The 26,828-nt window shown below is 42.2% G+C and overlaps 3 protein-coding genes across 7 annotated transcripts; 2 read left to right on the forward strand and 1 right to left on the reverse strand.

The window, feature by feature from the left end:
- Positions 1–6: 6 nt before the first annotated feature.
- LOC117733297 (tumor necrosis factor receptor superfamily member 9-like) lies at positions 7–4,049 on the forward strand. The gene is made up of 7 exons (XM_034536836.1): positions 7–388; positions 902–1,021; positions 1,131–1,268; positions 1,461–1,533; positions 1,630–1,733; positions 2,028–2,189; positions 2,322–4,049. Exons 1-7 carry the CDS (start codon positions 253–255, stop codon positions 2,438–2,440), a joined length of 852 nt encoding a protein of 283 aa, XP_034392727.1. The 5' UTR covers positions 7–252; the 3' UTR covers positions 2,441–4,049.
- On the reverse strand, positions 4,027–20,728 carry ccdc187 (coiled-coil domain containing 187). Of its 4 annotated transcripts, none has more exons than XM_034536829.1 (13): positions 20,033–20,728; positions 19,550–19,642; positions 14,529–14,591; positions 13,277–13,415; positions 12,993–13,083; positions 8,528–8,606; positions 6,686–8,008; positions 6,093–6,214; positions 5,925–5,996; positions 5,708–5,842; positions 5,502–5,596; positions 5,313–5,407; positions 4,064–5,227 (listed from the first exon to the last, which is right to left on the reverse strand). In XM_034536829.1, exons 2-13 carry the CDS (start codon positions 19,599–19,601, stop codon positions 5,079–5,081), a joined length of 2,415 nt encoding a protein of 804 aa, XP_034392720.1. In that variant the 5' UTR covers positions 19,602–19,642; positions 20,033–20,728; the 3' UTR covers positions 4,064–5,078. The 4 variants fall into 4 exon arrangements, with proteins under 4 accessions (XP_034392722.1, XP_034392720.1, XP_034392719.1 ...); XM_034536828.1 differs by lacking the exon at positions 20,033–20,728 and adding an exon at positions 16,582–16,700 and having other exon boundaries at positions 19,550–20,026; XM_034536831.1 differs by lacking the exon at positions 6,686–8,008 and having other exon boundaries at positions 4,027–5,227; positions 20,033–20,725.
- LOC117733298 (urotensin-2-like) lies at positions 17,553–25,214 on the forward strand. Of its 2 annotated transcripts, XM_034536837.1 has the most exons (6): positions 17,553–17,720; positions 23,687–23,840; positions 24,018–24,137; positions 24,236–24,332; positions 24,585–24,625; positions 24,719–25,214. In XM_034536837.1, exons 2-6 carry the CDS (start codon positions 23,735–23,737, stop codon positions 24,805–24,807), a joined length of 453 nt encoding a protein of 150 aa, XP_034392728.1. In that variant the 5' UTR covers positions 17,553–17,720; positions 23,687–23,734; the 3' UTR covers positions 24,808–25,214. The 2 variants fall into 2 exon arrangements, with proteins under 2 accessions (XP_034392728.1, XP_034392729.1); XM_034536838.1 differs by lacking the exons at positions 17,553–17,720; positions 24,236–24,332 and having other exon boundaries at positions 23,657–23,840.
- Positions 25,215–26,828: the final 1,614 nt, after the last annotated feature.

A 26,828-nucleotide genomic window follows, 5' to 3' on the forward strand; every position in this document is an offset into this window, starting at 1 on the left:
CTCTGGGCTGAGTACGAGTTGGAAAGCACAGAGAGACTTCTTCATGACATAATTAATGTCCCCAGACCATAACGTTACAGCTGAGAGGCTTTCGGGTTAAGAATAATTATTCATGTGTTTAAGAGTAACGCTTACAGGTTTAGAGAGAGACAAGAATAAGTTAGGTACCTGGGTAATTCATTCCTGGGATTGGATTACCTCTGGTCTTCCCCGTGTGGACCTGACCCACCAGGCTGGAGAGCGGACGACAACATGGCTGCAGTCTTCTGGGCGACGGGCTTCTCTCTGCTCCTGCAGGGCTGCTGGTGCAGCGTTGGGCAGCAGGACAGAGGCTGCATGACGTGGACAACAAACGAGGACAATGTTTGCTGTGAAGCCTGTTATCCCGGTAAGTACCACAGGTAGATAACGAGCTCTCCATCTCTCCATGGTAATATATGAAATATACTGCATGTATCATTCATATCCTGGCGTTGATACTGGGCTTTAAAAAAACAGTAATCCAAAAAATAACACAGCACTGTTCTTGATGAACTGCCTACATGTATTCATGAAGGGGAGAAGAAATAGTTATTCCATAATCAAATCAATATGCCCTCTTGAGCTGTTGGTGCTTTTTTTTTTGCCTGTAGGAGGTAAAAAGAAAAAAAGAAGAAGAAAAAAAAAAAAATCCAATTCCAGACTTTGAGCACTTCTTCTGTGGTTACTTGTAACCGAAAATAGTTTATGTGGTTTTTCAGCTAATACCACAACAAAGACAAAAAGTGTGGATGGCGCAGCTGACGAGTCAAATAACTCGGAGCTGTCGTATATATTCATTATGTCACAAAGAGCATAGTTTTTTTAAAAGCTTTAAGTAAAGTCAAATGTCAAATTAATTCACCTTGAACCTTGTTTGCAGGACACCACCTGGCCAAGGACTGTGGCCCCAGCCCGAAGGACCTTTGTGTTCCTTGTGAGCACGGGACATTTTCTGGGAAGTCTAAAAACAAGAGTTGTACCAGGTGTGCACAGTGTGTAGGTATGTTAGCACATCCTAAAACTCTTTTCAAAAGTCTTTCTTTCCTCTTCAAGCTTATTTAAAAAAAAAATTTTTTTACAACTCTCTTTCAATATTTTCACATGTGTAGGCGCTCAGGTTTATGTGAAACAGTGCACAGCCACAAGTGACACACAGTGTGGCTGTAAAGAGGGACTCACCTGTGGGGACGACCGCTGCTCCTTCTGCGTTAAAAGGTGTGACAGAGGTCAGGAACCTACAGAGAAACGTGAGTAGGACTAAAGGAAGACGCTCACACACACACACACACACACACACACACACACACACACACACACACACACACACACACACACACACACACACACACACACACACACATATACACACACACACACACACACACATTAGATTAACAAGTTATGTTCTGTGGCAAATCAACCGGACGGGTTCTGCGCAGGTTCATGCAGAACGTGTCCAGCTGGAACCTTCAACGACCAAAGTCACCAGATGTGTAAACCCTGGAGTACCAAGTGAGATATTACCTGCTCTAAAAAAACTGCTATACTGTAGCCGTGTTTCATTGTCGTTGTGCTGACTGAGATTTGATGTCTTTTGTTTTCTCCAAGGTGTCCTGATCCAGAACAAATGATCGTTGCCATGGGAGATGCATTTTTTGACATTACGTGTGCTAATGTTTCAGGTGGCCTGGTGCACAAACCAAAGAAACCGGGTAGGACGGGATCCTGTTGGTCTTGAATTCTTCAAAATAAAAAAAATAAAAAATATATATATATATTATATATATAAATATATATTTATATATTATATATATATACATATATATATATAAATATATATTTATATATATATATTTTTTTTTTATATACATAAATATATATTTATATATATATAAATATTTATATTTATATATATATATATATATATATATATATAAATATTTATATTTATATATATATATATTTATATATAAAGCCAGCCATAATTTCTTGCTGTTTTGTGTCAGATCCCACAGAACAGTCCTGGCCGTTGGTCTTATCTGTGGTCACCAGTGTCGCGCTGATGGCCGTTGGCATCATCATCACAATCAGCAGCATTATGGCCAAGAAAAGGAAGGCAGGAGAAGAAAAGCCGATCCCAAAAACACCGATAATCAGAACCCCTACAGGTAATTACCACCGTACTCCACAATACATTATTAAGAGATTATGTCGACCATATTACATCCCTGATTGTGATGATACGGGATGTTTATCAAGCATTGAAAAGGTATCTGATCTGTCATCTTTCTTTGCTTTAGATGACGATGATGATGATGATAATGATCCCAGGACATTAATAGCAGTTGAGTGCAGTTTCCACGAGGCCAAGCAAGAGCGGGGCAGCCACTCAGAGTCCTCACATCAGCTCATCGTGTGAGTGGCTGGAACGCCACACTGAACTTCCTGTTGAACTCTGTGAAGGGAAACAGGATATCCTGAATCAGATGGGGGTCCATGTTTGCGATACCGAGCCGTACGTAGGACATTCGACAGTTACAGAGCAATGTGTTTACCCTTCTGTCTTTTTTTACCCGCCCTATTTCCCTTTTATCAGAGGAACCCAAAGCTACTGGGAATATGTTGAGCGGTCCGGTCAGAGCTAATAGGAGAGAATTCCAGTGATCTTTTGACGTTACCGTAAATAAACAAGAGTGGAAGGGGAATTCTGGATGGGGGGGAAAAACATTCACCGTGTGAATTAGAGCAGACTGTGTGTTTGGTTTTCTCTTTCGGTTAAGCTTGAAGTGTATAATATTCCTAACAACTTGCTGTGGGAGGTTTTTAAATTATTGGATCGAATTCGGCACCAGATGGTAAAACAGAATCCTGTGACGTCCTTTAGAAACGGAACTAAAATAACTATTTTTAAACAAACCAACAATGCTCTCAACCGTAATTGTACGTGGTGAAACATTTAGCATGTATCAGGGGATAGTTTGTCAGTTTTTTTGTGTCTGTTTTGGTTTCTTATCAATATTTAAAGTATTTAAATGAGTCTATATAACACAGAAGATACCAGCTTTGTTTCCTCTTTTAAACAAAGCTGTCCTGTTGAAGACCAGGTGGCATATTGCCTACACCTCCCTACCCAACGTTATGAGGAACTATATGAAAATTCCTACTTTAATGGTGTCAAAAACTCCAGTGAAGGGAGTTTCCATTTTTGTTAAGTAATGCTATGATATGTTAAGGGGAATCTACTGTACAGTACACGATAATACATAATTATTTATGGGTTGAACAACACTTCTTAAGCAAGTTGGGACATGCCCAGTGAAATAATCATTAAGACTAAATGTCAGATGTGATTCGTCATGTGCTGCTCGTGCATTTTTGAGATTCCAACCTAGTGCGTTACCTTGGGACAAATATGATACACACTTGGCTTCATACGGGGTACACAAGGTATCAAGATTAGGCTCAAGGGTCATGTGGACCCCCCGTAGAGAGTCCTATACTCCTCATTGCTTTTGCTCTCTTCCAGCACAACAGAGTGGGCAGCTGCAGCCGACCACGTGGAACCTTCTTTTGCAAACGCGTGCCTTTCCTTTACTGTAGCAGGCGGACATTTTTCTTCTGAAATGGAACATTCCGTGTGGGCTTGGGGTTAAAATGTTAAAATGTTGGTCCACACCTATGGTGATGCATCAGCGAGCATGTGTGAGTCATAGTTTGAGCAATGTGATGATAGAAGACCACAAAGTCCACAGGCGCTGCCTTGAGAAGCGTTACCACAGTACGGTCTACGTCACACTGACGTCGTCTGAACTGGAGCACTTTATCGGTTATTTGATTAATTACATGCACTTCTGGTTTGTTTGGTATGTAAATGCATCTTCCTGCCTTTTTAAATGTATATATTTTTTTACAAGACTTGCTTTTTTATGTGTTTAGTGCTGTCCATGTTTACACTGCAGTATGCATTCTGTTACATTGTACTTTTATAACTTTTTAAAAACAAATAAAATTTCATTTTTCATTTTTTATTTGTTGCTCTTTCATACAGAACAATTGCATTCATAGTGGTCCACTAAGCAGTGGAATATTTCATTTGTAAAAAAAAAAAAGAAACAAAATAGTGTTTTAAATGTTGGAGTAATATGAACATACAAACACATCTTTTGTTAGAACACATATTCTATACATGAATTCATAACATTAACTGACACTCTGGACTTATACAAAACCCACCTGGTAAAGTAAACAAACTTGGACAAAAAAATTGATCTGAACCAAGTAATTTGAGCTTAAAGGTCCTCTTACAAGCTTTTTGATGCTTTTCAACTGAACTCACTCGGCTCAGGGGTCATGTGACCATGAGATGCCGTTTTAACCTCTGAATAAAGCTAGTAAGTGGATCTTTGATCTTAGATCACTTTGTGAGATATACAGTAGCTCTGTATCTACTTTGATGATTGTTGTAAGATGCTTTTCATTAAGAGTTAAATAAGTTCATTTGATTGTCATTGTACTATTGTAAACATGGCTGAATCCCTGACAAACTGCTTTGACACAAATTTGGCAGACGATCTGAAAGTAAACATCTTAAAGTAGCTTGTCCAAAAACAAAAACCTCGTCATTGAGGTTCAGGGGTTATCAAAGTATATTCTGTTTTTGTGCTTTTGGATGCTCTTTGCTGTGAGACAACGGCGCTAACCACTGTGGCGTCACCAAGGAGCATCAAACATGTCAAATGAAGTGGTTATAGATGATGGACGGATGCTCACTGCTTAACTTAACAAAAAAACAAAATACAAATATAATTTAAGAAAAAAAGTAGTGTGTATCATTAACACTGACTAATTCAAACAAAACTTCAATAAACCTCCATTTTCCCCTTTGAAAATTATTTTAAAAAAGGCAAGTGTCATTCACATGATCAAGAAATATAAAATGTAATTTTTCTCAATTCTCTGGTCTAAAGTGCTCGTAGGGGTAGCTTTAACCTCAAAGTAATATAGTAAACTGATATTTGGTGTTATTTTATATATGCACTCCAACAGCATCTGTCAAATTATTGTTGCTTGCAATTTTCCTTCTTCTCTTTGGGTTTAGCTCGTCCCGATTTGTCCGTTTGCCGTTTTGTGGGTGGGATGAAAGTCGCCTCCTCGAGTAAGTCGTGTAAGCCGGCTTGTTGCGTGGGGAGCGACTGACAGGTCGGACCTATGTTCAAGGAAATAGGAAGTGAGTGTCCACTTTAATAGTTTAATGGATATATGCTCAGGATCGACTGTCCCGTGTACGGTACCTGCCGGTCCCCCTCCGAGGCTCTCCGTGCTTTGCCTCCCGGCCTGGAAGGTCGGGTCCAGCTCTTCCGCAATGTTTCGGATCTGCTGGACTTGTCTGTTGACGCAGAAGATGTAATTCAGCATTCAAAGTAGGTGAACGACATGTAGACACAGACATGCTTCAGGTAAATTCATGGAGAGACTCATACGGTAGAGTGGACAAGGGGCTGGGTGGCTGGTTCTCTGGGGAGCAGTCCTCAGTGGGGGAAGGGAGGCCCTCTGAGTCAAGCCTCTCTCGATGGACCTGCAGATCGTGGACAAAAGGAGTAGAACTAATGTCATCACCTTAAAAAAGAAATGATATGTACTGCCTACGGAGTCTAATCATCAGTTCTACAATATCTACAACACGTACCGGTCTGTCTCTCGCAGCCCGTCGGTCATGAACACTGATCTCCGCTCTGTGCTCGCGCCACGATGTCGGCCCCTCTAGCTCACGAGATCTTCGCTTTGACTTCACTTCCTGCTTCTGCATGAAGCGAGCAATTTCCTAGTGCAACGAACACAACGATGGATCATTCCACAGGCGGCTGTTAAACATGAGGTACTGTTGATGGATCAATTCATCATACCTCATCCTGCGCCACTTGTGCTACTCTGAAGTCTCCCTCTGGGTAAAAACTACATGGAGAGGGCTGGGATTTCTGCAAAAAACAAAAACGTGAAAGTCATAAAAAGATAATTGAAAAGAGAATCCGTTCTTCTGTCCTTTCTCCTTGACTCATAAATCCCCAAATTACCCTCCTCAGCCGCCTTTCCTCGTCTTCCTGCAGCTTGTGGGCCAGTTCTTCATCCTGTAGGACCTGCCGCAGCTCGCCCATGTGCAGGCTTTGCTCACCTGGCTCTGGCTGCAGTGGCGCTCCTAAGTGAAAGCGTGAGGTGTGTCAGATTCAAAGGAACTGAAACATACAATCATTAAAATAACGAAAGGGAGAAATCAGGGATGCGTGCACAGAAACTGAGCCAGAAACAAAGACAGATGATATTTGAATCACCCCAGGAGACGAGAGGATGCAGCATGTAAGGGCATGTTGCTAGCTTTCTAAAGGGACTTCATTAGTACCCATTCCCCTCACTACAGCAAAACTGAAAGAATGAAGATGAGAGTGAAGGCACACATTGATTATTTCAGGACTACTGGAATTATAGATATGAACAGGAAAATGTCCCACTTCAGAAAGAGACCCAGAGTCACCATTAAAGCCCACATTTGTCCAGATTAGACGATGATTGAGGGAAGATGAGAGGAGCAGATGTACACGGAGAGGTAGGGAGCACAGCTCTGGAAGCTTTCCCTCTGCAGATTGGAGTTGGCTGCCGTTCTGTGTGTTACCTGCTGCCACGCGCCTTGAACCGTCCCCGTTTGAAGCCCGGCGCCTGCTGCTGAGGCTTTGGGTACGCTGTGGGGCTCTTCGACAGGGCCGCCTCTCGCCCTCCTCCTCCTCCTCCGAGCTCAACCTTTCTTCAATGGTCTTGTGCCAACACCTGCGTTCGCTTGTGGTCCTCTTGACCCTGCGATCGTTTGCATACCTGTCGCTCTCGTCATCGTTCGTGTATCTGTGCTCTCTCCACCGGCTACTGCCTCCCCTTTCTCTCGGAGCGAGATTCGAGTCTCCACGCGGAATCTCATAAATCTTTGCATCGCGAGCCGCATCTTTGCAGTGCCGGTCTCCGTCTTCTCTGTGATCTCTCCCACTGCTCTCTTGGCATCTCCTCCTCTCCAGGCTATCTCCATGGAAACTGTGCCTGGTGGTGGCAGCTCTCTGGAAAGCCCTCTGATGTGGCTGGGAGTCACTACAGGAGACCTCACTCCCATGGAGCACCTTGCTGTCTCTGCTTTGAGGCCTTATTTGAAGTGGCGCCCCGTTGCTGCCAAACCTCACAGCCACGCCCCTCTCTCTGAGGACCTGGCCCAGCATCTCCCAAACTCGTGTGGTTTCACCCTGCTGCCTGCAAGAGCTCCTGGTGTTTTCCTGAAAACGGACATGCTTGTCTGGGTTTTCCGTATAGCTCCAGGTCCTCGCCAAGTCTCTGTTACTGCGTTTACTCCCGTCACGTATCCTGACAGATTCACTGCGACTAGATCGCCTTTCTCTCACTTGGTCTAACCTACAGTCTCTATCCTGATCTCTGCTACCGTGGAAACTCTGAGACTCCTCTCTATGGTTCCTTTCCTGATCCAAATTCCTAGGCTTCCTCTTCTCTCGGTCACCATTTTCATAGCCCTCAGTCCATTCTCCCCTCTCCTCCTCTATGAGGCTGCTGCGAGAGTAAAGACTTCTGTAGTTTCTTTCTCGTGGCTGATGGAAAGGTGCCCGCCGTTGAGGAGGTGCCGTGTTGAGTCTTTCATTCAGTCTCTGGGACCCGACAGAGTGCCGTTGAGAGGAAACTGTGTCAGAGTCCTCTGAATCCTCACTCAATTCACTCCTGATTTCCCTGATGGAATCTGGGTGTCCTTGATTTGACCATGAAGTTGTGTTTTTCTGAGCTGCTAACCCCTGAGGCGAGTCAGCCAGAGGCCCAGTTAAGTCTGAATGGGCGTGAGAGGTAGAGCATTGCCACCTGGTGGTGGTAGATGAGTACTGCGCCTCTCCTTGGTGAAGGCCACTGAGTGTGTGCTGGCGTGGGGATGGTAGTGCAGGATCGATAGTGCTGCCTTTAGTAATGCCAAACATGCAAACACAAAAGCAAGGAGGATGGTGAGGCTGTTAGCAGGTAACCAACAGAGAAGTGCAGTTAATTATGAGGTAACGCATCACTTTAAAAAAAGAAAAACAGCATGTGACTTAAGTAGGACAATTTGTTAGACCTTTTATTTAAATGTTTTAGACCCAACTAAGGCACTAACATTAAGAGCAACATGTTACATGTATGCAACTGATTCAGAACACACATTATGGGAGGAGAATAAACTGTGGTGTGAGGTTATTCTCATGCAGTTGTAATGTGGAGAAGGGCTTGCATATAACAATAATAAGCAGTAGCAATGAGGTAGCGCATGCTGAGAGAGAAGCTAGGCATGCTCTGGAGTTTGTCCTACTTTCTTACAAGTTACAAATAATCGACAAATACACATTCAGTTTAAATAAGCAAATTCCTAAAACTTATCCAAGAGATCACCATCTTTAACATTATTTGGCAGTATGTTAACTAACTAAAATACATGAAACTGTACCTTGACTATGGCCCTCCTGCCCTCTGCTGATCCTCATGAGTCTCTGCTTCTCATCGTCCTGCATTTGTTTAGCTATTTCCTGTGGAGACGGAGATGCACCGATTGCTTCTTTGCATTATAAACCATAATGTGTAAAACATTTAGAATTTATGCTAAATGAAGATCACAGAGAAATGGAGGTCAAATAAGCAAATTAACAGAAAATATTGTATCCTTTTCAGGCTTTGAGAAGAACTTCCAGCTAGATTAGAGTGACTGTTACAATCCTGTAACTCTAAACAGTATCATGCCAATAATACCTCATTATTTAAATAAAAAAACAAATTAAAGTTATCACAGCAAAGCTAATAATGAAATGAGTTGGCGGCACGCTGCAATTACTTTCTCTCAGACACGATATACACCGTGCAGTGTTCAACCAGCAGATGGCAGAATAACATAGGTTGTGTAAAAAGAAAGCAAGGTAACGCTGACTCAACAATCACAACAACATCTTGAGGAAACTTTTGATGAATGTCCTACATCTGCTTTCATGTTACCTTCTTTCCACAATGTACACAAACTGCTCTCAGAAATAAAACTCTTTAATGTATTCAGTAAAAGAGCATTTCTTTGTCTGTTCGACCTCACAACCCTGTTTGCCATAAACAGTCTCAGTTCCCTTTGATTTGATCTTATTATTAGCTTTCAAGTGACAACATGAATGTAATGTGAACCAAACTGTTTGCAGTTGACATGGAGAAGAGGATCCATCCACGTGAAGGCTGACTGGATGGAAACTAGGAGACTCAATGAGAGACTCGCACACTTGAGACTGAACTCGGGACCAGAAGAAACCCTCCAACAGAAGCAGGTCACCAGAACCGTTTCCTTTGAAGAAACACCACGTCACTGAGGAATGCCTGCTCTTACTAGAGCTGCTATACTTGACTGCTCTCTGAAGGAGAACCCCCCCTCCTACTCCTCCAAAACAAGTCTAAAACTAATTATGTTCTCTACAAACCAGCAAATTATACCAGTACATACTATTAAATCTCTCTGTAGGCTGCATTTGCAACATGAATCATAACTAAAAGCTAACGCAGCTCTTTTTGTTTAGCAATCAGTGTGTGTGTGTGTGTGTGTGTGTGTGTGTGTGTGTCTGTGTGTCAGCCACTTTTCGAGCATCAGCAGACAATTAGCAGCTTGCCGTGGCAGGTTAGGCGCGGCTTGCCACAGGGATATGGCATTTAAAAATGCACAGCCTGATGCCTTCTGTTCCTTAATTAAAGACTAAATCTACAGGGAGGCAAATATTTAATCAACACCTCTGATCAGCCAGTCATTAAGAAAGGTAAGCTAATGGGAGTCAACACTCGTAAAAAAAAGATTACTACATCCACAGGATCAGATTATGTATTATCATGCCTTTTGCTGCATAGCCCAGCAAAATATGTTAACCCACGAGGTAAACGTCCATTTAATTCAGAGTGTAGACACCTCATGTCGGCTCCAACAGTTCAAACCAAAACCATTGAGTACTGATGAATGAACCCCACAGTCTCTCCGGCCTCACATCCACCAAACAAGGAGCTTCTATAAGCCCGTCCAAGGCAGCCGCCTGTAAAAAGGAAACTGCAGGGTAAAGGAAAATATTTTTGCTAGAGCAGCCGAGTGACGCAGACCACTCCACTACACCAGCTGGGGAGCTTCATTGCATAGTTGACTCTTTTTCCCTCACAATGCTCTTTTTCTTCTTCTTACACAGCTCAACTCAACATTTCTATTGGGAGGCAGTCGGGTTTCTTTTTTTGAGTAAAACAACCGATGTTCAGAAATGCATATGCCTGCTGTAAAAAAAAGAAAGAAATGCAGACATTTTTGAGGGGCTGGGTTTCTGTGTGCACATCAGAACAACAAGGGAGCCGTGATTGATGGGAACCATATGGTTGCCCCGCCATGTTTGGGTTGCAAGAAGAATGTTTTTGCATCTACAACATGGAGGAGAGATCTAGTGCTGCAACATAAATAAGGACTACGGAAAATGGAAAACAAGTGTCAACCATCACAGCATTATCTAGATAACGTTATAATTTAACCTGCCTCTTCTCGAACTACACATGTCGAGTGTGCACGCGCGTGTGTGCGTTCTGTGTCGTGCATCTAGAGGTTGATGGTCCATGTCTGGAATCAACCACCAGAGAAATTGCTTGAGCCGTCATCCGGATGGGAAGCTGACAGGTTGCGTCTCTGTTTAACAGCCGACGTTGCTCACGCAGCCTTCTCACGGCACAGTGGATACATCAGAGGCCCAGAGCAGCACTTTGCTGCAACCGCCATTCATTACGGATTCAGTTAGTCTTGAGAGAGAGCAAAGTGAAGCGTTACCAGCGATACTCCCTGGCCTGCTGGTAACAGGGAGATAATTAAATGATACACAAGCATGTCCCAGTTGCCATAGAGGTCTATGAGTCCCTGTGCTGAATGAAAATGTTAAGATAATGCTGCTGTTATTTTAAGTCAGCCTTGGATTAGGCAGTTAGCTGTCTGCACAGTCATGCAGTTTGAGACACATATAATCATTAATCTATCTTCATAAAGCAGCTATATTCTGCTTTGTGCACCACCGTACTGAGTCAGGTAATTAACATTACAGCATCATCTATTAAAATTGTGGTTTGAGAATGTTTTCTAAAAACTTTTAACAACAAACTTTCAGGCCAACATTTGGTGCTCAAAAGATAAATCGGGGGAGGAGTATCACTTTCAGTCAATCATATTTGTGTCCAAGTTCCTGTTTTATAACTGCATTGTGCCAAGTTGAGCTTGTCCATACAGAACAGTGTCTCGCTCCGCTCTGGTTGCTGACAGCAACTTGACACGCACAAGAAAGGATTTGTTTCTCTTTTAAGAGCAAATCCCTCAAAAATATTTCACTCTCCTACCTTTGCTGTCACATTTGAGTCTTCTTATTTGCTGGAACAACTTCTGGCTTAAAGCTAATCTTTAATTGAAAAAAAAAAATGACAAAATAAGTGACTTCCATTATACGAGTCATCCAAGGGGCAACTCTCTCTATCTATCCGTCTATCTATCTCATAACATATGATGGACTGAGGCTCACTGTTTAGTGAGTTTCCTCCCATTGCCTAAAAAAAGAAAATGGGAAAGTTAAACTTTTCAAGGAGTTTCTTTGGATTTGGTGCAATGCATGTTGGCACAGATTCAAGCCCACTTGATGGCCTGAATGATGATTGAATAAGGCCTTGACTTTTAAATCTGGCTGATTCTAATGGAAGATGGGAAGTCGAGCTATTATGATGGATGTTAGCGTTTTCACCTGCCCCTTCTCATCCATACTTTTATATTTATATTTGGATTGTTGTGCACTCTAAAAGAGGATACATTAGTATTGTGTTTGTAGTATTCATGCACAGGTTGATTTGTAACTGAAAACTTAATTTTATATGAAATAAAAACATCTTAATGCATCATTTAGGCTTCATTTTTTAGTAGGCCTATAGACAGCGTGCAAATTATGGGGTCCATCTATTTAAAGAGCTATAGCAAAGAATAGTAGCCTGCTGACTGTATAAATCATTTTTTTCCTCAGACACTGATGGGTGCAGATTTCCGATTGAAAAGATTTATCATATTGAGGTGGGTGGTAAGTGGATAATTGACAAGTAGGTGCAAATTCATGTGGTGTCAGAACTGACCTTTATACTTGGTTATACTGATCAAAGCATTTAAAGTTGAACAATTATGCATAAAACCAACTGGTGCATGTATTCATTGTGGGATTTACTCTAGCCTCTGCAGACAAGCTCCGCGTATAGACAGAGGCGTCTATACTCTATGCGCTGCATTATTCTTCGAAACACCGGAGGGCGTACTGACAAAATGTACCATGAAGAATCCACACGATAACGATTGTAACCCATAGATATGCCCATAGACTAGGTGTGACTGGCAAAACCTCTACAATGCTGTGAAGGGGTTGTAATTATCTCATCACATATTTATTGACTACTTTATTGCCTTTGTACAAGGCTTGTATAGAAATAAGTCAAGTATTACATGCAGTAAACAAACATTGAAAATCCTTTAAACAATTGGATTTGTCTGGCAAAACATATACTAAGATAATTAAGATCTTCAGCAATAGAAAGCGAATTGGCCTTCTTTGTATAATCCCATGATATGTAAATAGCGCTTTCATCAGTTCAGAAAAACTTCAGAGGTGAACGACCTGTGACCACTTTCCCCATGCGCCGGTCCCGTTGACAACATTATTTTGGCTCGCTTTACTACGATGAGTATAAACTAAGCGGAACTACTGTCATTGCTATCCTTAGCACAGATTAAATGTCCACATACCTAAAAGTGGAATCTTCTTTTTAAGAAAGTTGCTAGATATTAAATTGGAGAAATACAAACCAAATGCTGACAGAATTAAAATCGGTTTACAACAGTTTGTACTCACCTCATCCTCCTGCTCCCTCCTTCGGGTCTCTTCAGCACCACGCTGGATCTCCTCCTGAATTACACGGGCATACTCAAAGTCTTCCATCTCTCTACAGTCAGGGAGGAAAAAGACTCATCACACTTATGACATGTGATACAAGTACAAACACATCAGACAACAATGTAAATGAGATTATAAATATACTTAGTCAATCTATACAGGTCAGGGTATATGCAGGACATGAGAACACAGATATCGGAATAGTGCAGCAGTGTGAGCTTTGAGGGGCAGACGTCACCTACAGCTGTCTGGAGGCCTGTCTGAGGAGGGTGCTCTGCTGGGCCTGCTCCTCTTCCTCCTCATCCTGCAGTCTTTTTGCTACACGGATGTCATTCTGCACTAGCTGGTTCTTCTGGATGTTGGTGGTATAGTATTGTTCGACTATAAGAGCAAGTCAGAGAAAAAAGGCAGAGGGTAGGACAGTCTCAATGTGTGGCAATGAAGGACCATGTGTGATCAATAAATAAATAAAATTATATATATATATATATATATATATATATATATATATATATATATATATATATATATATACACACACACACACACATACACCACCGTTCAAAAGTTTGGGGTCACTTAGAAATGTCCTTATTTTTCAAAGAAAAGCACTGTTTTTTTCAACGAAGATAACATTAAATTAATCAGAAATACACTCTATACATTGTTAATGTGGTAAATGACTAATCCAGGTGGAAACGTCTGGTTTTTAATGAAATATCTACATAGGTGTATAGAGGCCCATTTCCAGCAACTATCACTCCAGTGTTCTAATGGTACATTGTGTTATTAGAAGACTAATGGATGATTAGAAAACCTTTTAAAACCATTGTGCAATTATGTTAGCACAGCTGCAAACAGTTATGCTAGTGAGAGAAGCTATAAAACTGCTGCAAATGGAGCATTCTTTGATGAAAGCAAAGTTTGAAGAACCAAATTAATATTTCAAATATAAATCATTATTGCTAACCTTGTCAATGTCTTGACTATATTTTCTATTCATTTTGCAACTCATTTGATAAATAAAAGTGTGAGTTTTCATGGAAAACACGAAATTGTCTGGGTGACCCCAAACTTCTGAACGGTAGTGTATGTATGTATATATATATATATATATATATATATATATATATATATATATACACACATATATATATATATATATATATATATATATATATATATATATATATATATATATATATATACTTTGTTTACTGTGCAAAGTTCCAAAGATATGACAACTGCTACAGTCTGCCTTGGTAAGCCATGAGCATTTTACTCAAGGGTCTTTTATTGTAAATCTGTAATTTAGGCTATATTAATAGCTGCTAAGTATAATGATTAGGTAAATTTCTTCACAAGACAATTAAAGATGAAGCAACAAAACAGAGAAAGTAGTGATTCACTAAGAGACTACGGAGCAGCCCACATAATACACATTCCGACACCTTTTTGTAGTGTGCAGCTGTGCTGCTGCCACGTTCTACTTACTCTCCTGTTCCTGCAGGTTGTGTGCCAACGCGCCGTCCTCCAGCACAGCAAAACACTGGCACACTGAAACGGAGGACGGAAACACTTTAGTATCATACAACAAGTTACAAATGGACATTTGCTCCAATCAGAACCACCGTTGAGCCCTTGGGCAGCTTGAAATGAGACCCTATTCTGCTTCAGCCCTTTGTCTAAAGGGAAACAACAGGATAAAAGTGCTGTGTGTCATGATGGCTGTTTGACAGACAAGCGGTGGAGGAGTTGGGGAAAAACATTCACCACTCTGGTATGAATGACCTGTTAAATATATAAAAAGCCCTCATGAAATCCCAATCATGACAGGGTGCCAGTGTTCCAGAGAAACACAATATGTACTGTCCTCCCAAAGTCCATTGGTTCGATAGCGACAGAGGAACAGGTCCCACCGCATTCCTACAAATGACGTTGTCAAATGTCTCTGTAACTTTTACTATTTGTGTGTGGGTATGGGGGTGTGGGGGGGTGTGGGTGTGGGTGTGGTGGTGGTGGGGGGTGGGGGTGGGGGGGGGGGGGCAGCCACGCTTTCGCCCAGCACGCCGATATTTAGAAGGACGGAAGGACCTCCATTCGGTGTAAGAAAGTGTTCAAATCCGGTTAGGGGAACCACTTTTATCGTCATTTGAAAACCGGTCGTTTTTCGGTCATTTTTACTTTCAACCCGACCAAAGTGACTGAAATCCGGGGGCCGCACCGATGTCCAGCACGCCATAGTGTATGCATAACATGTCATCTTTAAATTGTGGTTGCAATAATCTTAAAGAGGAAGGTTCATGTTTTTAATTCACTATGACTAGCAAATGAAGATGCAAAGTTAAGGACCTCCGACCTGCAACCATTTCCACTGTGAAGCCAGTGCAGATGGTACAAAAGTATGTTGAGTGAAATCTGTAAGGTTGTGGTAAATCCCAAAGCTTTAGCTAAAAGCTCTCTCGTCTGGACACCGACTCTGTGGCTAACAGAGCCTTCCCCCTCCCATGAGCCCATAGTCTCACCACCTGCTGCTGGATATGGTAATAACATATCGGTTTCATGCCATTAACGCTAGCTTAAAGTATAGGCATGTCCTGTTTTGTCAGAAAGTGGACAAAATACAGAGACTTAAATATAGACACAAGAACAATTATGCAAAGAAAATGTTCCCAAACACGTGAAGTCAAAAGGGATAGTCGGCATTCAGCAAGACAGTTAATTGCTGTGTTTTGACCGGAGCTCATTTTAAGACTCCCGTAACAATGTGGCGAATACCCACAGTTCTGCAGGACTCTTTGGTCTGTACACTGGGTTTAATAGCTTGAGCATCTGTGGACTGTTATTGTCATCTATAGACATACCATGTGTTTACAGTAGTCCTAAATGAACCTTGATAGCGTCTATGTGCCGGAGCCTACTCAGAAAAGTACTCAGGAGAAAATAAACAGACAGTCAGCAGCAGCGCTGTAGCCCAACTGTTCTCTCCACTGCCTCCATATTTGCAGACACACAGCCCACTGGGACCAGAAAATAAACTGCTTCGCTATGTCACTGATTTTCATCTGGGAATTTAAATGCTTCCAAATGCCAGGAGGAGGACAGAAAACAGTGTTTAAGAAGAGATTCAGCTCAATGCAGAGGGAAAAGCCTCCAGCCTGAGGCACGACCAATTAAAAAACACCTGTCATACTAATAACCCCCCTTAACAGCAGGCAGGGCCACTTCTGTGGAGACAAAGGCCACGTTTACATCCATGTGCTTAATGCTTACGATACTCAAGAATTGGGTTTATGAGCCGAGTTGACACACATAAATGCAATATGTTGTTCATAATAACCTATTTTACAACTGTAACAGTTGAGATGCAAATATGATCCGGTATCTCGTATACTGTGTGTGTAAATCTGTCCAATGCTGTAAGGGAGTCAAAGCTAAGACATTTATTCTCACTTTGTTTGCTCGAGGTTTGCTTGTTTATCTCTTTGTCAGAAGAAGGACACATGAATGAACAGACGACAAGCAAAGACCCTGGAAGTTTACTTACTAGCTGAAGAGTCGCTGGATGGCGTCACGGATGACGAGAACGAATGGGTGGCCTCAAGATTCATTGTAAGAGTGACATCGAGCCTACAGACTGTGGTACAGCTGTGACCATCTGTGTGGCTAGTTGAAAACACACGAAACATCAAGCACTCGACCCATCCCAAACTTTGCAGACTATTATGTTATTATAATCTAAAAGACAGATACATTCCCCATTAACCCATCATGTCACCGTTTCACATTCATACTCTTCTATACAGAGTCCTCTTTGCTTCTTATTATTGCTGTACCTTACGTGAACTACAAGAGCCAGCTCTAACAATGCAATGTTCAATGTCAACACTTTTAGAACTGCTTCTGAGTTGATATAACAAATCAAGCAGAGGATAGCTCCTCTTCCTCCAGTTCTGTAAATAGGAAAATGAGGAAAGCTTCTGAAACATTCTTGTGGTAAGATTAAGTCATACTCTATTCTCTAAATCCTAACAAAAATGGAAAAAGAAAACAACGTTCTTGCTGAGAATAACTCTTGGGGTATGTTTTAGTCTCCAGGGTCCCAGCAGTCAAAGTTCATTGAGAGCTAAGCCATCTAAAGGGTCTGTTTACCCCATAAATGACCACATAATACACTGTGAGTTAACCCATACCAAGACAGACACGCATTACAATTTACACCTGTCGTGGAGCTTAAGAGACTATCTGCTAAAGTGTCCTTATGTGTCCAGTCTGTCTATGAGAAGTCGAACGCTTGATTTTTATCCGACAGGATAAACTGACTGTTCATGTCTGTCCGCACACACACACGCACACACGTGGGTGTGGGTGCGTCTGCATTGCGGGTTAACTTGTTTTTCCAACCTCCTTTAAAACTACTGTCACATTACCCTCCTAGGGGAGGGACCAGAAGACTGTGTTATTACAACTGCTAAACAGGTTTTGATGGACAGGGTGTGCAGTGCGAGTTCAGGTCGAGTGAGTTTTCTAAATTCTACTCACCCCTATATAAGCTTCTTAATAAGGGCACTGAAGGGACCCTGCTAGGCAGTGTCAGTTTCCTAAGAGGATAGAAAATCAAGGATCCAGCAGACAACAGAAATTGGCTGTGGCATTTGAACACCAGAGGCTAAGATCCACTGAGAGGTAAGAATGTCCAAGAAAGAGTTCAAGGCAACATGAATATAGGTTACATAAGATCGCAAAATCTATCCAGCAACCCACTGCATTAGCCAGTAGAATGTGGGCAGACCGTCTGTGCAGTGAAACGGTGGGAGAAGGGGATATTATTATTATTATGGAGCAGGAAACCAAGACCTGCATGACCTCAAAGCCTAAACAGTCAAAACCAAGGAATTATTTCCTATTTGAATGCCTCTTGTTCCCTACAAATATTCCATGTTACTGGTCGTCCAAAATATCTATTTTTTGCTGATGTAACAAAATCTCATAGTTGAATGCAGGCACTTTGTATTTTAGCACAACTCCAACCCACATTAGAGAACTGACAACTGATATCAAATAAAATGATGCCGATTATCTCAGGCATCCAGCTTGAGGGAACAGACAATCAAATACTGACACAGATATTTCCCTTTCATGTTCCCAGCTACTTGGATAGCAGCAGTGGCAAGTGCCTGCAAAAACAAAGAAATCAGCGAAAGAAGAAAATGACATGGGTTCTATTTTCAGCCAAAATCCTCCACCCACCCACAAACCTCTCTTTCTCTCTCTTTCTCTCACACTCATCTGCTCTGTTCTCGAGCTTGCCACTTTATGCACAAAATGTTACCAACAAGTGTCTGTCCATCCAACAACTCTGTGCCGAGTAATAACTAGGCGAACTGGGTGAAACTCATGGAGAACAAAGAGAGGTGAGGGGGTAATGGGACTCTGGGTCAGTTGGTGAGAGGGAAATGAGGAAGGGGGGGGGGGGCAGAAATTCCTCTGAGAGCTGCATTCCCTCTGCACATCAGGCTATATCTGGAGCAGCCAGAGGAGGGACAAAACAGGAACTGATAAGGGAGGCCGTGAAAACGAAGATAGTTGACTTGGCCGAGTGAGTCTCTCGGATTGAGAGAAAAGTGAAGGAGACGTGGAGACCCAGGAACTACGGATCGTGAAGCGTAAACACTCACAATGATGAGCTCAGTAAAATACCCCAGTGCCACAGAGGGACAACAGCACAGTTTGACAAATCGGTCGGATGAAAGCAGATGATGAGCGGAAAGAAAATTACACAGACCAGACATCTGATTTACATGCTGCTATTGTCTCAATGAGCAGTTTATTGCTTCTGTTACTGGCTTTGTTTGGGCACTGGCCCCTGCTCAATTAAGCATACAAATGCAAAGTTGCACACTGTGCCCTTTGTGTATGGAAACAAAAGTGGAGTGCTGAATTATCTCCGTTGATAAAACACTCATTCATTAGTGTGGCCATGCCAAAGACGAGTCAAGGGTCGACATCCAGGCCCCAGCCTCGACATTCCTTACCTGTGACTGTTTTCAGACTTACGTGCAAACAAGATACAACTATTTGGTTCATAAGAGCAGCTTTTCTATTCTGTTTCTAACTCGTTTCTTTGCATGTGAAATAACATTTCCCAAAAATCGCATTCCTTATCTGCACCCAGCACAGCAGACCGGTCCATGATGAGATCCATCTCTGCTGCGTGCAGTCAAAACATATCGCAAGCAACTTCTTGTCTAAGATAGAAATCATGCAGACACATAAGGACAGAAAAAAAGCTGCCATTTGTTGCAAAGGCCAGGTATTTATAGTGCAAAAAGAGAGACGATAGGACGTTGTCAAATGTCTCAATCTTTCGAAAGCATGCAGCAGACAAGTAAATCCTGACCTCTGGTCTCCCCGAGGGGGCTAAACAAAAACAACTTTTTCTCCAGGACAGACCATGAACACTGTGCACACACTTTCCATACTACAGTTGGGCCAGTGTGGGAATATGATCTTACCTTCTTGGACACGTGGAAGGTTGGACTGGTCAATTTCCAGCTCTGCCATCATTGTCCACGTGTTGTCACAGCCTCATGGTGATACAGAAGACCCTGACACCAGAAAGGGAATTGTTTTCTTTATTTATCTGGCTAACGTTAAGTGAACTGGGACCTAAAGGCAAGGTACACCAGAGGGAAGGAAACCTCTCAAGTTAACGACACGAAGAGACATTTGTTGAACACACACACACACCTGGCTTATCTCAGTGGCGTTAATGCAAAACAAAAAAAAGTTAATTACTAAACATACTCAGCAGACAGTATTTACTGACAGCAACCAAGCTAACACCAGCAGTGTTGCTGTTGACAGCAACGTTAAGCTAACTATAAAGTTCAAACAGCGTGACGTTGTCTGCATTGCAGTCGGCCACTTGTTAGTCGAGCAAAAGCAACAAATAAGAACCAGCGCAACACTGTAAGAGTCCATGTTTTATAACCTACCTGTCCCCCCCGCACAGGCTCCAGTGTTGTTGTGTGTGTGTGTGTGTGTGTGTGTGTGTGTGTGCGCACACACGCAGCCTCTTCAACAAGTCCCAAACAATTGAGCCAAGTGTCAACTTCGTGCGCTCCGTCGCACTTTCCCCTCCCGTCCTCTCTTTCGTCTCTTCAATTCATCCCCAAAAAAAAAAAAAAATGTCACGAGCGCGCTTGGCCCGTGTTTCTAACGCCTGTACTTTCGGGTTGTGAATAGTCGACGAAACCCACGGCGGTTTGTCGCCTGAATGAAACAAAAAGCCCCGGACGTCAACTGGTGATGGGAAGCAAGGGTGGACAAACTTAACCCGCAGTCTGTCGGCTCCGGGCGCCTCTCCGCGGCTCCTGTTCTGTTCTGTTCTGGGGGGCGTTCAACGGCTGATGCCTTCAGGTGCTCCTTCAAGCTCAGACATATCTACACCGGTCACGGTGTCGTCCAGAAGAAATAACAAATTCGCCTTATTTTGCTTGCGGTTTTGCTTTTGTTTACACGTTTTGGAACAGAGATGGAGATTTGATAATCGGGATTAAAGCCGACTCAGGTAAAAAAAAAAGTTAGACTACGGATTAGGCAGCGTAATGAGAAGGCCCACTGTCCGGCAACACAACAGTAGACTTTCACCTTCACTTAGTGCAGTGGTTCCCAAAGTGGGGGTCGCGACCCCTAGGGGGGGCGCAGTGGTACTACAGGGGGGTCGCGGCTTCATCACCAACCCACACACACAGACGCACACATAGACCGGTAAAACAATATAAAATAACCGACGTGACATGCACTGTGTTCCAACCACGCCACCAGAGCGGCTCATGTCACAGACCGACTGTGGCAAAACCAGCGAGAGCGAGAGAGCGAGCGCGCGCCCGAGCGAGAGAGCGCGAGCGAGGGAGAGACACACAGCGACACAGAGCGACAAAGATACGGAGCGACAGAGAAAGATAAAGATAAGAGAAGGAAGTATGTACAAACATGGACAGATTTGTGACTGGTCTAAAGCGCATGGCTCATGCATTATAATGCAATTCATTAAAAACCAAGAAAAATTTGGGGTCGGGGGGGGGGGGGGGGGGGGTTGATGTTCCTATATCATCAAAGGGGGTCTTGACAGAAAAAGTTTGGGAACCACTGACACCCATTCCTACACAATCTTGGGCCGACAACATGCCTGCAACTTGAATATCATACAAGCCAACGCACCAACTTTCGTGTGTGCTCTCTGAATTGCACTTTTTTTCCGAACAGTTATTGAAGGCAACTCTCAGCAGAAGCGTGTCTGTCTTTGTATTATTTTAATTAACTAAAATTGGATTTTAAACGTGCAAATATTATTGGGGAGAAAACTACTCGGTGCTGCAAAGTAACCATTTTGGCACCCACAAGTGTTAATAAGCACATTTGATATTACATTACATTGCATATCATTTAGCTGACGCTTTTATCCAAAGCGACTTTGTTGCGCATTCAACCATGAGTACAAACTCAGAACAACAAGAATCAAGAAAGTAACGTTTCTTCAAGAATGATAATGTGGCAAAACATGTCAGTGGACTCCCGAGAAATAAGAGCCATCGTCAAATGTTCCTCTATTGTGCATCTACATATTTTAGATTGGGAGGGAACTAACTGATTTAATCAGGTAGGCAGGAAACTATCTTGGAAAGTATAATGCATATGTCAAAAAATAATAATAAAAGTCCCATTTCTGAGGAAGATCATATGCTTTTAAAAAATGTTTTGTAAATGTCAGTAATGAAGAGGATTTGTAGGGCATTCTAGGTTTTGAAGGCTGCAGGTTGTGTGATTCAATTTGGACTTTAAAATAAGTAAGGTAAAACAGACTAGTGTCTTGGAAGAGTTTTCCCCCTTAAAGCTACACTCAAAAGTTAAGAATGGAGGCTAATTAGCTGAACATCTGTAAGTAGATCTATTATGAGCTATTGTAAGTGCTTTTCTAGACGTAATGTTGCCCTCTGCTGGCTGAAAATACGTCAGATTTCCAGTAGGCCGAATATTGTCAACAAGTCATAAAAACCTGTCAGGTCACTTAGCTTGGACTATTACGTCTGTGTGATGTGACATGTAGCTTCGGGAGCTATGACCATCAGCAGATTTAGACTATCATTTTAAGCAAATTCTTGTTCTCATTCATATTTAATATTTTGAAAGCAGGACATGACATATTTCTCAATTGTGATATTTCTATACCGAGACTTACTTCTAGTAAAGTAATTCATTTATTTAAATATATCAGGTAAATTATTCAAATATATAAGTGTTTCTAAATAGGAATTCTTAACAAATACATGCAGAGTTAAGTTTTTGTTTTACAGTGAATGGTCCAGACGTCGACAACAATACTCGATATGTAACTCCATCCTTGATGCTGCTTTTTGATCTCTTAGAATTGATTTACTGTTAAGGCCACTCTGCTCTGTTCACACTGATCCAATTTATATTGTATGAAACTCAAGAAAAGTGTCCATATTGCTTCCGAAACACCTGTACCTTAAGGAAATTCTAGATTCATCCTAAAATTGTAAAAGAGGACCCAATATACAGCGAGATAACCCGCAAGAGTGGAGGAGACTCCATTTAGTTTAGAGGCTTGAATAAACTGTGTTTGGCCGCGGGGCCTTGACTAATACAGAATATAAATTGTAATCGCTTTTTATGGTATAAAGCAACACCTAATGGAGTGTCTGGTCTTCCGGCCATAAAACGAAATGTCACTGTCGCTCCATCGATCCTCATTATCATACAAGAGACTGAACATTGATGTCACACTTCTCATAAATATACAAATTACATACAGAGGTGCAAAATGTGACTCTTTAGTTGCTTTCTCCACCTGTTCCCGGTCTCCATTGACAGGAAAGGGTTTCTCTATGCTGGACGTTCTAATAAAGTTGTGATTTACTGCATGACTAAGAAGAAGTGAACGCACAAGTTTACCATCTCACCAGAACAAGCCCTCTAAATATTATGCATGTATCAATCTGATTCAATGACCCATGGGAAATTAAAATGTCAGATGACTTATAGGCTCCCGAGGCCTACAACATACGAGCATTTCTACTGAGCCAGTCTCCGCAAGTAATTATGCCATTTTTATTAGGAATTATTACTGCATTGTATGCAGCTCCAATTGTGGAGCTTTTTTTCCCCCCTGTGCGCTTTGAGTCAAGAGGATTCAAATGGCACTCGAGTTTAATGAGCTGGTAGCATAAAAGCATTAGTCATTTGGCGGCCCCGTTTCTCCACCTGCTCCCCTATTGGGTGTTGGTGAGAATGACATGTGAAACACCTGCTTCAATCCCATTTACAAAGACAGTAAAAACAGTTGAGCACGCTGAAGAGCTGGTAAAACATGACTGTGACCTTGAAGCACCATAATTCACCTGTGACTGCCTGTTGATTTATCACACTTAGAAAGGAAGGGACTGTGGATATTGATGATGGTTGTTTTGGCCAGCAAAAGTGTGCGCCTGCTGCGTGGCATGCAGGGGTGTGTGTGTGTGTGTGTGTGTGTGTGTGTGGGGGGGGGGGGGGGGTGGTATACAGCTGGAAGTATATAACCCAGTTGGGACCAACAAAGCATCTACAAGTCTTTTTTTCCACCTGAGGATCACCGTGTGAATCAGAGGCACTTCCAACAACAGAGTCCTGTAGCGATGAAGTTTAATCATCTCCTGTCTTGGGCCTTTTTGCTCGTGGCCTCCGGCCCACTGCTGGCCCACCCCATCACAGAATCTGCGGAGATGCCCTATCCAGGACCTGGTGAGTGGACAACTTATATCTCCTATGTAGCTTTTATTCACAGAAATGTGAAACGTGTTTACCATTTCGCATAGACAAATTACCGAAATAAAACGTCTCGAAAACGTACATCCTGTGAATCTTCGCCTGTCAGTTGTGGGCATTACCAGCTTTGTGTGGCCGTTCTTTTATTCCTAGTATCGGTCGAGGACGGAGGAGTCGGCGCTCTCGATGATCTGTCCGAGCAAACCTTCCCTTCCCGGGATGGTGCCGGTCTCAGATATTCCACTCTGATATCTGGGGAGTACAACAAAGATGGTAAGTCAACAACACTCTCGGCCCCTTTTGCATTAAAGTGCTGATGCTCAATGCAGACACTTTTATCCTGGGAAAATCACCTCATTTCTTTTTTGCAGAAACATTGTGCTACAAATTTGAACTGATACACACAAGTATACCATTTTTCTTTGGTTGGATACAAAGCAGCACTACTGGGGAACCAGGCAGTTGGAGGTATTGATCAGGACCAGGTAGTTGTTGATGGAGTTGCTTTAGCCAACATGCACAGAAACATGGCTCATACAAACAAAAGAACGTGTCGTGCCCAAACTCAAATGTATTTTTAGAGAATAACCTGAAAACGACACAACTAGCAATGAGGTCGTCAAGGAAATGGACGTGTTTCATCCGTGTGCTTTTCCAATGCAACAAGCTGTCGTGAGTTATCTCGAATATCAGACTAACCTCATGTTGTATTTCTCTCAGGTGTCAGAACAGGCCTGCTTCCCAGGGGGATGAAAAGAGAGGTGGGCTTTCTACCAATGTAATACCTTAAACAGCAAAGAAAAGTAAGCTGTAGATGAAATGTTTATCACTGCTGCTTTATCCATGTGTTCCAGGTCCTATTGGAGAAACAAAGTCTCCTAAATCCTTTCAGCCGTGTGTTGGGCATCCGGAAACAGTTCAGGAAGAGAGCGGGGAATTCTGAGTGTTTCTGGAAGTACTGTGTCTAAAACACTTTACATTATGCGACACACAAGAGGCGGGGCTTGCACTAAAACAGAAATTACTATCTTGCACTCACATAATAAGTATACATGCAGACAATATAAGGAACATCATGCATGCATGTAGCGGCATGTCTGCACATATAGTGTATGTATGCCCAGGTGCATGTACTCGCACATATACACTCGCATACATACGCAGTGTCAGTATTTGTTCACAAAAAGAATAATGCCATAGGTACATTTGAGATAAATTGTTTGGTTGGACTTTAAGACGATTTATTGAAATTACTTGTAGTGTTTAACTAAATTTATGTGCACGCATTTGTTAAAAGTCCTTGGTTGTCTGATATGTGACCACGTGTCTTTTAAATGTGGAAGTAAAAGGTCATAGAGCACTGTTTGTTGAACAGAAATAAAAACTGTATTATGAATACTGTCTCCGCTTCTGTCTTTTCTTGAAAAAAGGGGTGTTGGTGCAAAACATACTGGCACAAAAAGACGGAGCAAACGTTGTCCTCGAGTTTTCTTCATTTTCTCCTTTTTTTATTATTTTACAGCAGAAAGAATATAAAGCATTCAGAAAACATCTTCCATATTTTAAGGGCAATTCAAAACGTTTTGCATGGCTTCAGCAGCTGAAATATCTTTTTTTTTTTTTTTTTTTTTTCTTTTAAACATATCCATCGAGTCAGTGACGCTTGTACATGCACAATTACAAAAAATAAAACTTACAAACAAGAGAAGGGAAGAAAAAGGAGGAAAGCAAAAACACATTAGGAGAACCGAGAGGAGATGAAACTTTGGGGGTTTGGGGAGGTCGGGAGCCGAGAAAAATTGGGTCACGTAACGAGGAAAGACAGAGAGAAAGACAGCTATAGAGGAGAGGAAAATAGATCTAACACTAGTTCACATGCAAAGTGTCGAGGACCCATAACTTTCTATCAAAGCAGGGTCTTTTTTTTTCTTCTTGGTTTGGAATTGATGAAAACGTGCAGTTCGGTAAAGGGTGCCATATAATTGCTGTCCATAAACTACTGAATGCTTGTCTTGCAATACTGGCATTTGCATAAGAGTAAGTCGACTACATGTGTCCAATCATTTTAAACTTCACTAGGTCTATAGGTCTCCACAAAATAGTTCTTTATTGCTCTGTGTCCACAAGTGGAATATGTTGTAAAACTGATTCTGTTGTGTTGTCCTGATGTGCCTACCTTTCTCTGGTTTGGGTGCTCGGGGTGGGGGGAGGGGGGGCGGGGAAAGAAGGAGGAGGAAAGGCAGATTCCCAGGTCAATCCACAGAACATTTTGAAATTGATAATACTGTATGAAGAGTGCCCACCAGCTAACCCGTCATCCCATTCATAAATGGCAGTAAAAAACAAGATTTGCAGGTGAACTTTTCACATAGCTACAATCTTAATCTTAAATACACTCTGCTTTTTGTCACTTAGATAAATTAAAGGCCTAAAGAACGGGCCAGAATTATAGTATGATTTGACAGGCTCCTGTGACAGAAAGTCAAATCCTTTATCCTAATGAGCTATATATATATATATATATATATAACAGGACTTTATTCCGGGGCTCCACCGGTGTCTGCAATGATCAACGCTACTGAGAGAGGAAATGGATTATATTTGATATTCATTCATTTTAAAGACCTCCGCATCGCAACACTGAAGCCGTCTGTCAAGGTTTTCCTTTTTCCAATCTCAGCCTCTTCTGCTGTGAATCACGGGTCCTGCTCTGCCTCTGCCTCCTCCTCCTCCTCCTCCTCCTCCTCCCCCTCCTCCTCCCCATTTTTGGCACCCTGAGTAAAATACAGAAGGGAGGTGAACCTGTCCCTCAGCCTGGAGAATAGCGATGCCGCTCAAGTGTACAAATGAAACTGACACCGTCTGCATGTGTGCTGCTGTGCTGCGTCTTGTGCGTGTGTTGCGTGTTGCGTCACTTCGTTAAATACTCGCTATACATACCGTGACAATGGTCTCCAACCATGT

This window comes from Cyclopterus lumpus, chromosome 7, assembly GCF_009769545.1.
Source record: "Cyclopterus lumpus isolate fCycLum1 chromosome 7, fCycLum1.pri, whole genome shotgun sequence".
Lineage (NCBI taxonomy): Eukaryota > Metazoa > Chordata > Actinopteri > Perciformes > Cyclopteridae > Cyclopterus > Cyclopterus lumpus.